We start from the raw sequence: 15,709 nt of genomic DNA, 5'->3' as shown, positions 1-15,709 counted from the left end.
GATGCAAAGAGCCCTTAGAAGTGACAGATAATTTGTTCTCTGTTTTGAAAAAACCAGAACTTTACCTCTACTCAGTAAATAAGTTTCTGAGCTTACTTTTTTATTAAGTTGCCTTTCTTGCAAACATTTAGCAGAAATTTTCTGTTGCACATTCTCTGCAAGTTTAGAACTTATATGAGGAACCAGGGTTTGTTCCTCCCACATATCTTTAATGACAGTTGGCAGGCAGACCAGCCCACACACAACAACTCCGTGGTAAAAATTTATTTGACCACTGTAGGACCTTGTGATCTGTAAATGAAAGATGGGGGAACCATCTGTCCCACTATTTTGTTCTGTCTACACTGGTTTTTTTTACAGGCCCGGTTCATTCTCCCTGACTTGTCTCTCATCTGAGAATCACAGGGAGTCATTCAGCTACCTTTTATTTTTAGAAATTGATACACAGTTTTCCATAAAGATAGAGACTTAGGGAGGCTTAGCAAGATCTCTCTGGGAGTTCTCACCTTACTGCTGAGTTAAATAAACTGTTTTGCAGGCCCCAGAGGCACAGTGCTGCTTATGTATATTTGGATGAAATAATCACTAGTAAGAAAATATTTCATTTACCTCTGGAGCTTGAGATTTGCAGTGATTGAATGGTGTGCAACAGGAACCAACACATGCCAGCTGCTGGTAGCTCTGGAGCTCATGGACATCCAGGACTTGGAGTCATTCTGCTGCTTGCTAGTGCATATTTGACTGTTCACATTTCTGAAAATTCTGTTTGGTGTTGTGTCCCTCCGCAGATTGATTGCTTAAAGAATTTTGTGAACTGTATTTATAACAGCTTGCCTAAAAATCTGGGAGACTATCAGCTGTTTCTCCAGCTCTCCAGTTCTGTATAACATGCCTTCTGAGCTGTGTGACATGCACCCTTATGGCCTCTCCTGCAGAGCCTCTGCAGAGCCTTGCAAGTACTTCCTTTTTGCTGGTATTTTGCCATGTCTAATACTGTCCATATCATGCCAACAGCAATTTGCTACTGATTTCCTTTCTTTTCATTGAAGGGAACTGACTCAAGGGAAAACCACCCCTTTTCTTCTTTCATGGTAAGCTTTCCCCTGCTAGGCAGGCTTCAGGTGCTAACAACTGTCTGTCTTCTGATCCATTAGAAACCAATCCAAAGTCACTGACATGAGCCATCCAGTTGTGGTTATAAATAGAGTACATGGTGTCAGTATCCTGAGGTATGCAAGACTCTGAAACTGGAGATATTTTTCCCTCTGTGTAGATCTCCGAACTGTCCCTCTGCCTTCCCTAGTTGACATAAGCCACAGTAGTGCCAGGAAACCATTTTCCACCATGGATTCATACCCTGTCCCTGACAAAGTTATTAATACAGATGCAGCCTTTAGGTCATCACTTTTCTCTGATCATCACTTCTACCATGGATTGTTTTCCTGAATACTTATAATTGTACATGAAGTATTTTCTCTCAGTATGTAACCTGAAAATATTTTCTTGAGCATGGCTTCACTGGCTGTTCCTTCAGCATCTGGGTCTCAAGCTGGAAGGCCCTATAGGAAGTCTGCTGAACTTGTTGAAGAAATGAAGTTTGAAGCTGTGATCAGATATTTTTAGACATGTCCCATCTGTAATAATGTCCCATCTCTTCTTTAGTTCCCTTAATTTCTTCTCAGTAGTGCTGTTCCAAAATGGCTTTGTCCTGAGTGAGCTTACCTTGTCTAGCTGCATGACAGAGATTATGTAGCCCAAGAGATACCTATCTGCAAAAATTTTGGTTTTTTTCAAACATCTTCATATCTGAAGGCCCATAGTTTGTTTGGATGGGAAAAACTACAAGAACTGTATCTTGTCATGTTGTTTGAAGGTTTCAGGTCTTACACACTTCTAACACCTCCAGGCCAGCCTTCATCAGACTAATTCATCCTGCTGTTGAAATGGCAGGCATTTCAAGCAGTTGATTTTTGGATGAATAATAGGTATCTTCAGCATTTCCTTTACCATACTGTGAAGCCCGTCCTTCTTTCTAGTTTGTCTGAGTGTAGGTCTGCCCCATCCTCCTAGTGCAGGACAAACTGGAGGATATCTTTATTTTGAAAGGTTGGCCTCCTTATCTCATGGGGCCAAGGCAGTTTTGGAGGGAGACCAAAGAACTCCATAAAAGTTTCTGCCAGTTCAGTTCAGCCAGTTCTTAACACTGCTGGTAACATGTAGCTGCTGTTTCTTACAACTGGTGTAGCACACACACCTCTTTCCTCTGACTTTCTCTTGTCTGCAGTCGTACCCCTGCGGCCATGAGTGCCCAGCCATGCCTCCAAAACTGCATTACCTAAACTGCAAATGTTTAAATGTATCCTCCCTCCATTCCCCCCCTGCAATGACCCCCTAAATTCCACATAGAAGCCTTGGGTTTGCCTTAAGAAAGCCTTCCTAACACCTCCAACTGCCTCTTCCTTGTATCATTTTTGCCTAGACCAAAAATCAAGGAAAAAGCCTTCCATCCATCTTCTCCAGGGCTGCTCTCATATCACACAAGACCAACTTTAAAGAAGCAGAACTGTAACTGGAAACAGAAATGGGAGGGCCCAGGCAGAGTTCCACACGCGCTGCCAGGTCTTACGTGTAGTTGTCAGTTTTGCTGCATCTTCCTGGATGGCACTTAGTAGAGACCCCCAGCCAGCAACCACAGCAACAATTAACCCATCATCTCCTGACCAAACTTCTGTGGCTGTCCAAGTAAATTAGATCATCTGTACTCTTGTAGTCCACTGTGCTATGGATAAAGAGGAGGGTAGTTAGATATGTGAAGGATCTGCACCTGTCCAGACAGAAGCCAGAAGATGTAGTTAACTTTGCCCTTTTCCAACTCTCATAAATGAGGATATGCTAGTATACGTGCAAAGCACGTTCGGGGTTTTTCCCTTTTCCTTCCTACCAGCATTTTCAGATGTCAGTGGACAATCAGTCTAGCTACAAGTGGCTACCTTTCAGTCTGAGCTGATTTCCAGAAAATCAGCAGCTGAGGCACTCCAAAGGAAACAAGGGACTATCGGATCACCAGATTTCTTTGTGACTTTGTCACACTCATCTCAAGAATACAGTGTCTGGTAAGCCATAAACTGTGGATATTGTAGTAAAGCTCCAAGTTGCTTCATTGTTGAATTGGTAGTTAGTGGAGTTTTGTAAAGATGAAATTTCACTAGTCTCCATTTTGATGGAGCTGGAACCATTTTGCCTCCTTCAAACTGAAGTGTCATAGTAATTCAGGCTGAAGGTGATGCCTGAATAAATCAGTGACTATAAGCTGAGGGACAGCTTTTTTCCAAGTTAGAAATGAAAACCGCGCACATTTTTCATCCATGTTACCTTGTCTGATCCACTTACTTCTTTGTACACGAATAACAGTTTTCTAATGGTCTGCCTGCCTGAGATGAAAACACAGTGAGATACATCACCAGTGCTGTCAGCAGAATCTGTAGCACTGCTTTGCATCATGGTGGCCTCTGCAAGTAAGGGTTTGTGGCAAAGTGAAAACATCTTCACCCTTGAAATTGCAATGCTCTGATGTCAGCACTGGTTGGCTGTGTCACATGCAGAGACCTGCTGTTTTAAAATCATGAGATCAGGGACAAGTCTTTACAGGTGCCCTACATGCATTCTATCTTTTAATACCACTGAGTTTGTGCTGTGATATTTCCTGAAGTCTCTGAGGGACTGGAAGTTGGTTCCTCAAATCCTTTGTCTCTGGAATGTGATTTTGTCAGGAAATGCAATGCTCAGAAGGCAGGGTATACGGCTTGCTAAGATCTGGACAAAGTTGCAAAGACCTGAGGGACCCAACCTCTCAAAAATCACAGAAATGGCATTTATCTTGCAAAGAGCATGACGCAGGGCTGTTCGCCACCAATTGTCACCAAGCACAGCATTACTTTTCCTGGTAATGGTGGGTCAGCTCTAGCCAAGCCACATGAGTGTATCAGGTAAGGTGGTGCCAAACTCTGCCACAGCATCCTACCAGTCAAGCCTGAAGGTTATTGCACCTAAGTTCTCATGCACAGATGACTTCTTAGATTTTTTAGACTCACAACAGAGCTTCACTTTTCCATTCCTCTAAATTAATTGGTTTGCTGGGTGACGTTGTTTTGCTGCCTGAATTTTGTAGCTGGTTTTGCAGTAGCAGCAACAATGGTTTGCTTCTATCGCTTTGTGGCATATGCTTCTAAAAAGCCTTCATGCTACCAGTGGGATGGATTCTGGTTACAGCTTGTACTTGGATCATGTTTTCATTTGAATATTCAATAAAGGCAAGAGTTTGAGATACTGCTACAGTAGCCTTAATTTGAGGCAGACTTCACAAGCCTGTCAATCCTTCAGCAGATAATTAAGTTATTTACATGCTTACATTTATGAGATATCCTAAATAGACTTATAAACAGAACAATAAATTGCATGAAAAATCTGAAGATGTCACTGCAGACCTAAAAGTAGCAATATCATTGAAAATCAAAGATAAGGTTCACAGAATTTCAACCCTCAAGTGAAGTTCTCAGAATTTCAACCCTCCAGTTCTTTGTGTTAAGTCCTACCGATGAGTGTTAATATTTTTAGATTTCTGGTTATCACTTTAAACAATTAGAGAGAGATTGTTAAGAGCACATATTAGAACTAGGCCTCCAAAGATTAATGGATTTCATTAATTCATTCATCCACCCTACATGTGTACTGCTGAGTTTCCATACAAGAAAAATATTCAGATCAGGTCATTCCTTTCCAGTTTCAAAACCACACATTTGAAATGCAGACAATTTCACTAATGATGTGGAAAGACAGAAGCACTGTCTGGGACATCCTCATCCCATTGGAGAGTGCAGAAAGACAACAGAAAGCATTCTGTATTTATTCAGAGCTACACTGTCAGTCATCATGAAATCTGCCCTTTTCTGAAGGGCCCAGAACCTACAAAGGTTCATAATTTGGGCAGTGACTAGTAAATAGAACTATATTCCTGTAATCTGGCATGACAGATTACAATTTAAATGCACATACAGGCACAGTAAATCTAAATAAGGCTAATGAGGATAGGAAGGAATAGCTAAATTCTTAAGTGTCACAATAATGGCTTAAGTCTTGACAGGCTACTGCTTAGTTCCCTTTATCTTCAAGGATGCCTCAGGTAATAGGGATGTCTCACTGCAAGAGCTTCCAGGCAAGTAATGTATTCTTGAGTGTGTCATGCCTGCCACAACAGGGTTTATACCAGCAAACAGAATTGCCTTAAAGGTAGAGAGAAAACAGAGAAGTTTAAAATTCCAGGTGCTTCAAAAAAATGAAAGAAAACACCCAAACTCCTTACTACTATTGAAAAAGACTACAATAAAGCATGCCTGAAAATAAACATACTAACCAGTAGTGATCCATAATAATCTTACAGAAGAGCATATTTGGGACATTCACACTATTGATTTCAGGCTTAGAATCTTCCAATAAGTGCTTGCATCCTTCCAACCACTTGTGTATCCTATTAGGGTGGCTGAAAAATGGTTCTGTCCTGAGGTACCCACCCCAATCCACATGAAACACTGTCCTGAACAAAACCACAGTTTGACTACACAGCAGCAGCAGCAGATTTAAAAAAAAAATCCTAAAATCCAAGATAGCAGATGGTAAATCTCAAATTGCAGGCTTTAAGTAACAAGTATGTGCCTTGAAAGGAAAAGAAGCTTGCACCTAAAATTATACTGTGCTGTCTGCTTTCAGAGCAAAAGGACATTTTTGGACTTTGTTATTAAGAGATTCTTTCTTTCTTTCTTTGCACTTCTTTTAATGTCAGTTTTTTTCTTAAGATGCTGTTAAAGGGCACTTTATATTTGGCAATCTGGATAGCAGAGATGAGGACATGGCATTATTCCTTCATTTTGCCTGAATGTTTTAACTTTTAAACTTTTTTTAAGCTTTTAACAGTGCTTACAAAATAAGGGGGGAGGGGAGAGAATACATATACTTTAATCAGGTTTGGTTTAGACCACATAGAATAACACATTAGAAAAAAAAGGCAATTACTTAAAAATAGTTGTATTTATATTTCACAATCTGCTCAAATACTGTTTGTTTGTTGGGTTTTTTTGGTTTTTTTTTTATAAACTTTCTACAGGATGTTTTAAAACAAGTTCTTCACATTGCTTCAACTATGTATTTATGGAATTTGAAGGAAATAGTTCTGGTTGTTTTTACAGTTTAACACATATACAGTACCAAAAGGATGGTGGTTAGTCACATGCAGTCCATATGAGATTCTAACATAACATTTAGTGAATTTTCTGATGTTGACCACCCCTTTGATGCTGAAGGTAATGCATCTGTGGAAAGCAAGGACTGTAGATTTGGGTTACTGCTCTCTGCATCTTCCAGTTTTTCAGTGTTGTCCTCCCAATTAATGTGGAATCTTGTGACTCTGGGATTAGATGCCAAAATATTCCTTTGAAGCTGGGAAAGAAGAAAATATATGGATTGTAATGTGTACATCTAAAACTGGAGTTCACATCCATATAGATTTTTTCCTTTTAGTCCCTATAGCCTTGTTTGCATAACAGTTTGTTTAAAAAGGGAATTCACATCAATGTGAATCTATAGCTACTACCTATGGATCAGAAATGTGCTGACAGTACACCACTTATTATTTTCCCTAGTATTCTCTTCAGCAAAACAACCAATTTCTCAAGAGCGTTTTAACTGTTCCGCAAGGTCAAGGCTGTGAAAGAGATCCACAAGTAAAGTGCAAGTGTTTGTTATTTTATCCAGCTTGTAGTAAAGCAAATAACTTCTAACCCCACAAGGATTTTGCAAACCACAGTACTTCATCAAATTTTGCACCAACTTTATGGTATTTGCAATACCTATCAATTCCATCAACTTCTCATCTTCATTTAAAAGTACAACCTTATCCTTAAACTACCAAACTTTAGACTGATTTCACTAAGAGGATTTATCGACTAAAGTTTTAAAATAAAAACATTTATATTTGGAAAATACTAACACTGTGGCAGTGGACATGATTAGTCATTTATCTTATTCTCATGGCTGGCCTTCATTTCCTTTTGAAAACATGTTGCATTTGTTTATGTATCCAGAAAAAAAAAAAAAAAAAAGCTGATTTTCTCCTTATTTTGAAAAGGGGTGAAAGACTATATATTCTTACCTGGAGGATGGCAACTTAGAGCCAGTGGACACTCACTATGATATTTCAGACTGATCACAGGAAGGGTTTGCTTTGTCAATATTATTCTCCAAGAAAGTGTACTCTCATTAAGTATTTCATGACCCCTTATGCAAACTAAAAAGACTATTTCTTTTTTAGAACCTAGTAGAGCTTATTACCCAATAATTAATCAATCACTTTAATAACCCTCTACTTGTGCATTTCCATTTTTCCCCAAGTCACATTAAGTCACATTTTTTCCCTAGCCACATATACAAACATATGATCGCCTTTGCTGTTTTCTTCCAGAGCAGCAAAGCTAGCTTTTTATGTAAACAGAGAAGGAAGATAAGTAGTTCTAAGCATTCTAAATTCAAGTGCTTAAAGAGTCACCATTTTGGTATTGGCAACCAACGTAACAAATAAATTATGTTTTAATTGAAAGAAATAAAGAAGAAAGGAACATACCAAAGTTTAAGAATCCTCAAACTTTACTGTAATTTTCAGTATTTTTTTTAGTATATGATCACTGAAAAAGTTAATCACAGAAAAACATACTATTTCATTTAATCTTTTAATTCTAGTCCTGGTTTAATTATTACCATGAAGGACATACATTTTTCTAACTTTATCTGTACACTTCCTTTGTCAAATTAGACATTTGTCAGATAATCATCCAACCAGGCTACCCATGTTCTCTTATTTTACACCTAATTTGTTCCTCAGTTTGTTTGTTAAAGTTTTGCAGAAATTGTAGCTCTGACACTAGAACAGCTGAGTAACAGCTGTAGTAAATATCTACAACTTAGTTCCAGGTTGATGGGCTTAGAAAAAACATTCTGTTTTTCAGAAGAACAGAGCCATTTTGTAAACAGTGGAGCAGGTAGGAATAAATCCAGTGGTTTATTTCACAGTCAGTGTGAAAGTACAGCCAAGTCATCAGGATGGTGGAAATTTTTGATGGTTTCTCAATATTACATAAATTTATGACAACTACATGGCATTCACAGTCTGTTCCCCCCAAGTATTTTCCATTATTTCATGCCTCATTCCATGCACTTAACGAAACCACTTGGGGCTTGTATTTGTTTCTTAAAAACCTTTTTCTATAAGCATACCTCTGATAGATGACTAAAACAAAACATGCCTTACCTTAGAAAAATCTGGCTTGACTGGTGGATTCTCTCTCAGTTCTGTTTCAGTATATTCATTGTTCACATAGTAGCCGACTCTAATAAATTCTTGACCTCGGTACGTGCATGTAATTAGCACAACTGTTACACCTACTGCATCTGCATCTGGAATAAGCCCTGGGTTAGGTGCATCAGCCTAAATGTGAAAGGGAAAGATAAATTAAAATTGATAGCACATGCCTACCTAGCAGGGGAATCTCAAAGTTTGTTTCAGCAGCTAAGTAGTGACTATATTTTAAACTGTTCAAGTTAACCAGAAAATATACTGCTTTCACAACATCAATCCCAGATTTAGAACATCATCCTCTACTGACAAAACTGGAATACAGTAAAATTGTTTGCTGACATTTCTCATGGGCAATTGGCCAGGTTTGACCCAAAACTCCTTTTAAATATATGCTCAGCTGAACCATTGTTCACACAGGGGTAGCAACATCATTCCAGTTCTACAGTGCCACAGTTCTCCAGCCCATCTTGGTAATTTAGTAGAGCAAGATTATTTTCTCATATACCTCAAGGTTGAATTGGTCTGTATGTGTGCTTGTAACAAGACTATATCCTTAAAACTACAGACTGCAAATTATATTTCAGCATGAAAAGGGATGGGCTGTGGTAAGGTTTGAGCTGTTCCACAGACTTCTAGGAAAGGAATTAAGTACTTTCTCTGGCTTCATTCCCAATACCAATGTTCATTAAAATTTATGCAGTTAACTGCATCATCTCTCCAAGACACCTGAACATTCTCTACCAGTATGCAAACATAATTAATATGCAACTGATACAATCTTCCTCAGTGTCCTTACTTACCATGGCTCTGCAGTTACTTATCAATAAAATTTGCCTCATAAAATGTGGGTCACATCAGTCCCTGAAAATGCCTTCTAACTACCACATCTATTGATAAAATGTGATGCCTGATTCTGCTGCAGGATTTAAAGTAACAGCAATCCAGGCATAGTAAAACAGCTTCATATTTACAATTCCACAGGAAGATCTGAAGTCAACAGTGAAACACCCATGTTGTGAGAACAAGCTGGTATTAGTAATGTGTGTTCAGATGGTTTGGGTGTAACAAACCTTGCCTAATGACAGAGGATGAATGGAATTAATTCCTGTTGTCCCTCTTGTTCCTACTTTTCTGTAGTATTTCTGTACTTCAGCATGGTGAAATTTGGGAGCTGCTGCTCATGCAGCATTGGCATCTACTCTTTGCCACTTCAATTCTAAGCCTTCAAACCAGCCTAGTTTTTTGTGAGAAGCTATAGGCACTTCACAGAAGAATTAGATGAGTCAGACCTCTAAGGCAGAAATACACCCAAGGGAGGAGAAGAAACCAGGGAATCAGGTAGAACACCTCTTCCTCCAGCCCTGAAGGAAATAGAAAATGACTGAATGGCTTACAACTAGCATAGGAGAATGGAAGAGGTGGCCAAGAAACAGAAAAAATGCAGAAGCTTGAGGAAATCACAAGAACTGCCAATACAGATTAAATCATTACTTTGACTCAGTAGTCTTGTTCTAACAGTGCCCAGAACTATCTGATCACTGTAAATTCCACAGTAATGGGCAACAGAAGAACCATATTCTGTTTAACTCCCCATTAAACTCAACTCACATTCTAATGCAGAATCTTAGTCTTCCAGGTTCCCACTGTCATTTTCTGTCTTGTAATATCCTATGACACAGTTCTGATCCCAAGGAAATACTCTGTTCTAATCCTACTTATCTCTCAAGCATTGTTTTGCTGCATGAAAAAGACACTGAATACTGTTTAAAACAGTTTTCTCAAATTTTCAACTTCCTGGTTTTGTCAAACCTGTTAATTACTCAGGAACCAAAGATCAGACACAGATGGCAGAAAAAAAGAAGAGCTTGGTATGACCAAATGATAAATAAGCAGATTACTGGCAAGCAGATATTTTGGTGGGCAGAGGCAGTAGATTAATTTTTGCACAAAAATCACTGTCTTAATATGCCACTTATTCTACGAATTACTTAAGAAATTTATGAAATCAGCCCGTATGTTGCCTTGAATTATATCTTGCTTTTCCACATGGTATTTATTCTCATAGCTACTGCTGCAGAGTAGGTAGCAAAGGTTATATGTGCACTTAAGGACAGTAAATTATTTATGCACTTATATGCTCAAAAAAGTTTCTGTGATTTTATTACAAATTCCCAAGAGAACCGAGAAGGAATCAGGTTTCACTATGTATATCTTGGGATTTAGAAACAAACAGGCCAGGCTGTGGGCCTTTACTATTGAAACCCTTATAAAGGTAACATTTTGGGGTTTTAAAACAAAAAGCTGCTTTTGTAAGTCTGAAAAGCACAATAATTGTCCATCTTTCTATAAGGTTGAATTCCCAACCTGTTTCACATCTTTTTTTCATCTAAGGTATTTTTATCATCCTTGGTAATCTATCTGTGTGGTACTCCATTTTAGTTGCTATTTCAGCCATTTTCCTATCTACAAAAATCTAAAACAGATTATCAGAAAATGTTATGCTCCTCTGCAAAGGTTCTTTCCTTATGCTATTCCCCATCAACACAATCTCTTTTCTTTGTGTCACATACCTCCTGCAGTTCTGTACTTTGCCCTATTCTTGCCTTTCCTTGCTTGTTTTCTGTGTATCCCAGGCTGCTTCAGCTTAGTGAATAAAATTGCTTCAGCCATCAGCAAAGGCTTCTTGCAGCACTTGGGGTTTTGGTGGTTTCCTGTGTACACATGTGCTGAGTCCTACCCTCACCCGAAATCCAGAGCCTTTGAAGCGTAATATACTCAGATTCAACTGTAGTTCCATAAGAAATAAAAAGTATATTTTAACAGATGGAATCCCTTACAGGACCTACTCCAATCTAAGCAAAATCTCTACACATCTCCTCCTCGTTTAGCTGTAGTGTAATTTATAACCACGATACAATTGCTGACTCCATTCTACAGAAACTGCAAGACTAGTAAATTTAATTTGAGACCTGCCTAATCATGCAGCCAAAACGTGCCATTTTAGGCACCTGCTTCTTGCTCCTTCCCATCACCATCAACAAGGAACCTTCAGACCTTTGATTGAGAACAGTGAATCTTCAAATTAGAAATGTAAATGCCAGCTGATTTTCCACCATACAAAAACAAGGTAGCCCCTCTGAAACCAATAGAGGATCACCTATTTCTGACCAATTAATGACATAAGCTATAATGGCTTGATAATGGAAAAACTGTTAATAAATGATGCATTTGTTACACATCTGCTTTATTTGTAGAGTGGAAAAATTAGGCCTGGCTCCAAAACCAAACAGAAATGTTTCAGCACTGATTAGGGTGTATGTGGTTGATAAATGCTGCAACCTCCAGTCTAATCCTATTCCTTAAGCCTGTTCTTTAAGGAAAAAAACAAAAGGCCCAGAACAAAAAAACACCCTCGAAATGCCAAATAAACTACCTTTCCTGGAACTTACAGGATAAATCAGGATTGCCTCACAAATGTTGATATTATTTTAAACCAGTTACAGTAAACCATGAGAAATAAGGGAGTCAGCACTTCATTAGCACTTTGGGGTTCTTCAATGCTCATTCTTCAGCATGCATTTGCCATTAGTTAAGTGAATTTATAGTATTTGGGAAAATAGCAGAGCTCTTTTACAATAAGACATACTCAGTTTCTATCCGACTTGTTATCCAATGGACTTTGCTGTCAGTTTACAAAAAAAATTCTAGTATTTCATAGCGAAAATGTGTCAGATTTAATAAAAACTATAGTTTTGAAAAAGTAAACAAAAAAAGAGAAAAAAAAACACTCCACCACCACAAAAGAAGTTATCCCAAACAAAAGAAAGCTTCTGTAAGAATTCAGGCAAGTCCACTTCAGATTTTCCCCCTTGCTTCTCACTGAGTTAAAACAGAAACAAGTCTAGGCCAGTAAGTCATCTTAGCGTTGCTCTTTCCCTGTTTTCTTTTCCTTTGTTATTCCTTATTAACTTTTGGCATTAACAGCAGTATTTTATAGGACTGTCACATGTTCTACATTTTTTGTCTTGGCCTACACACTTGTGTCCTAAATACCTCCCTCCCATTTACCACTGAATTTCTATCTTTATTTTAGAAATCACTGTATTTTGTTATGATTTAGCATGCTTGGCCAAACATCATAGTTGATCATGTTCTGCCAAACAGAAACAAACATCTTGATTATTCTGGCTGAGTTTTACAATTAGTTTGCTGGCCTGATCCTCTGAAGGTGTTGTCTACATTAACCTAGTGCTCCCGATTGTCTGAAACTGCCACCAGCAGAAGAGGTGAGCCTGATAGTGCTGGTGTAAACCAAGCAACTGGCACTACTGATTATGAACCAGACTGGTTAAAATTATCAGCAGCTATGGGAACTGTGCTTTTATCAGTTATTATTGATACCACAAATAAAAAATATAACCAAGAAATATCAGGGGCAAGAAGTACAGGCTAAAGAACAGACTTTAAAGGAAGGTATATCATACCTGAGGGGCTCACTGCAATATTTTTTACCATTATTTTTCATGTGCCTCTTAGTTTGATACAGTTATCCCTAATCAAATTAACACAACTTTTAGAAAAGGTTAAATCAAACTTACCTGAAATACAAACATGTGTCTGCCTGCAGGAACAGGTCCAACTAAAACAGAGTCTAACACCTGATCATATTCTTCACTTTCAGCTGAACCCACATAAATTATTTTCCATTCCAAATCTACATTTAAAGAAAAAAAAAAAAAAACAAAAACAAAACAAACAAGCATTATTTATCATTACAGTTAGGGGGTCTTCCACTCTTGCCAATCTACAGTTTTGCATAGCCTAAAATTACTTCTTTGGCAACAAGCCTAAAATAACAAGGACCTGTCTTCATCAGAAAAATTTACTGATGCCTGACCCTGTGCTCACAAACCAGATCATCCCACTTTCTCTCTCTAGTCAGTTGTATCACAGGAATCCCTCTATTTTCACAGTGAGGTTAATTTTCAAAATTTATACAGAAAGCAGGGCCCTTTTTCTAATTGGGAGCTGTGTTGAGCATCTTCTCAAAGTCTGTCAGAATGGCTGCAGCAGAGGGATGATGCCTATAAATCATTACATCCTTGAATACAGACTAACCTCCCAAAACCAAAATTCCCACCTTGCACACATACACCTCAGAGCTTAAATTACACATATCATGGAAAGTAGTTAATTGAGTATGACACCTACTGAGTAAGCTTCAGGCATACTAACTGTATGCCCCCGTTCCTTTATATGTCACTTGTGTTACCTGGGAAGTACATAAATTGTGACAGCATGACTAGACCATATTCTTAAAGATAGTGATGCTTGGATCTTATCTACACCCTGAAATGGAATTATAGACCAATAAAAAGAAAAAAAAAAAAAAGTCAGTGTAGAATTTTGCTTCTTAAAGCCATGCATTAAACCACAACATTTATTACAATTAAGTGTTTTCTAACTCAGTCTCTTCCCCACAGATGTTTTAAAGTTGAAACTGCAAATGAACCCAAATTAGCTCTTCCTGGGTCAGCTTTTCACCTTCCCTTTTTGATTCGTAAAACTAATCTTGCAAGACAGATTTTGGGGCTATTAAAACAAGAGGGAAAAAAAAGAGACCACCATTACAAAAAACTGTAACTAACACTTCTTAATTAAGCTGTCGTTTCAGAACTGTACCTTAAAACTTACATGGTGTATTTCTTTTTTCCCCCCTTGTGGCCTTTGCAAAAGCACAAACCTGTAAGCTATTACATTAACTTGATTAGTACACTTGCAAATCCAAAGGCCTGCCTCATGGTTACTGGATGCAGGAATGGAATTTAAGCACAGAAAAAAAAATAGCACTTGAAACAGAACTTGACTGCTTTAAGATTGCAACCCTCTTTCCTCATTAGTGAATTCTTCTTGCTTACTTTGTTTACCATTAGTGCAGGTTTTACTATCATAATAAACAGGGCTTGGGAAGGGATTTTACTCCTCTGTACAACACAGCAGCTTCCTAGGTACTGTATCAGAGGTTTTATTTACCTTTTAAGCATGAAGTACTAGCTGTTGCCAGTATTGCAGGGTACTCATCCAGGACAATTAAGGAACTTTCTTGTCTGCATCTGAAGACAAATTAGTACTTACAAGAAGTGAGGACTTTTAGGCTAAACTGCTTAAGACTTTAAGACTATCACACCATGCTGTGCCATTATTCTAGGAGAACAGTATAAAACTTATTCAAAACAACTCATAGTATTAGTACTAAACCTAGACTTTTAAAAAATAAATTTTAAGTGTTATTTGAGTATGTTGATATAGAACATCCACTTTAAGAAAGAGGGCTGGAGTTTATGGATTTAATTTTAGGATCAGTGTTGCAGAGCACGGGCTGAAAACAGCACAGTAAACATATGTATTACATAGGAAAGCTGAGGCAATGACTTTTTATCAATTATTCAACGGCTGTGTTTAATCTTATTTTTAAATGTGAAAGATAGCAGTGCTCATCCTTAATTTATCCTGTAGTCTTAACTTGCATGTTCGTGGGGGAAAGGAGCTGAGAATTCTGTATTAGACCTTCTATAATTCTTCTCATCACGAATGTCCAGGATTAACTTTAACATAAATCCTGAGTGTGAGGAGCACATCACATACAGCTGTGCAATGGAAAGGAAAAGCCTAACATATTGCACAGAGCCCCTGTCACGGGCACTGCCACCTGCCATAGCAGTTGCCACGGAGGGGGTCCGATGCTCCCGCTCGGATGGGGCAGGCTGACCGGAGAGGTCCAGCCAGCAGCGTGGTGGGGCATGGAGCACAGCTCCGGCTGCTGCGTCGGTCAGTTGCAAGAAGGCAGGAGACGGGCTGCGGAGGCCTAGAGGAAACCCTGGCTCGGGCGAGACTTCCTCTGAAGTTCCCGCCACGGCGGCCGTCCCTCCCTCCCTCCCCTCCCCGCGCTGTCACCATCCCGCCGGCACGCACGAGTACGCGCTGCTGCAGAGGCAGGCGGGGTGAGGCGACTTAACCCGCAGCGACAGCGAGCCCGCCAGGGCACCTGAGCCAGGACAGCACGCAACTCCCCTTCTCCTCAGCCCTGCCCTCGCCCCTCCGCCCGCGGAGCTCTCTGGCGAGCGGGCGGCACTGGGCTCCGCCGAGTGCTGGCCAGGCAGTGTCCTCTCCCGCTCACAGGCAGCCCATCGGGGCGGCCTCCTCCTGCTCCCGGGGCAGCAGCCGCTCCCCGGCCCGCCGGCGGGCGCCAGCGCCCCGCGTTCCCTCCCTCGCCCCGAGCCGTTCGAAACTCCCGCCCGCGGGGCGACG

The 15,709-nt window shown here is 39.5% G+C and overlaps 2 protein-coding genes across 2 annotated transcripts in view; one reads left to right on the top strand and one right to left on the bottom strand.

Annotated features, from left to right (window-relative positions):
* Nucleotides 1-15,709, top strand: part of MCM9 (minichromosome maintenance 9 homologous recombination repair factor) — a 48,591-nt gene that overhangs the window by 14,112 nt on the left and 18,770 nt on the right. The gene's annotated exons all lie outside the window — the stretch shown is intronic.
* ASF1A (anti-silencing function 1A histone chaperone) overlaps nucleotides 6,063-15,709 on the bottom strand; it is a 10,952-nt gene continuing 1,305 nt past the window's right edge. Inside the window, exons 2-4 of the mRNA XM_041423785.1 lie at nucleotides 13,000-13,115; nucleotides 8,354-8,530; nucleotides 6,063-6,489 (exon numbers count right to left, since the gene is read on the bottom strand). Coding sequence (XP_041279719.1) covers nucleotides 6,277-6,489; nucleotides 8,354-8,530; nucleotides 13,000-13,115 — 506 coding nt within the window. The 3' untranslated portion in view covers nucleotides 6,063-6,276. The remainder of the gene's footprint in view (nucleotides 6,490-8,353; nucleotides 8,531-12,999; nucleotides 13,116-15,709) is intronic.

This window comes from Onychostruthus taczanowskii, unplaced genomic scaffold (assembly GCF_017590055.1).
Source record: "Onychostruthus taczanowskii isolate IOZ18803 unplaced genomic scaffold, ASM1759005v1 scaffold8, whole genome shotgun sequence".
Lineage (NCBI taxonomy): Eukaryota > Metazoa > Chordata > Aves > Passeriformes > Passeridae > Onychostruthus > Onychostruthus taczanowskii.
Note: the sequence above shows the minus strand (reverse complement) of the source record. Positions and strands in the feature narration are given on the sequence as shown.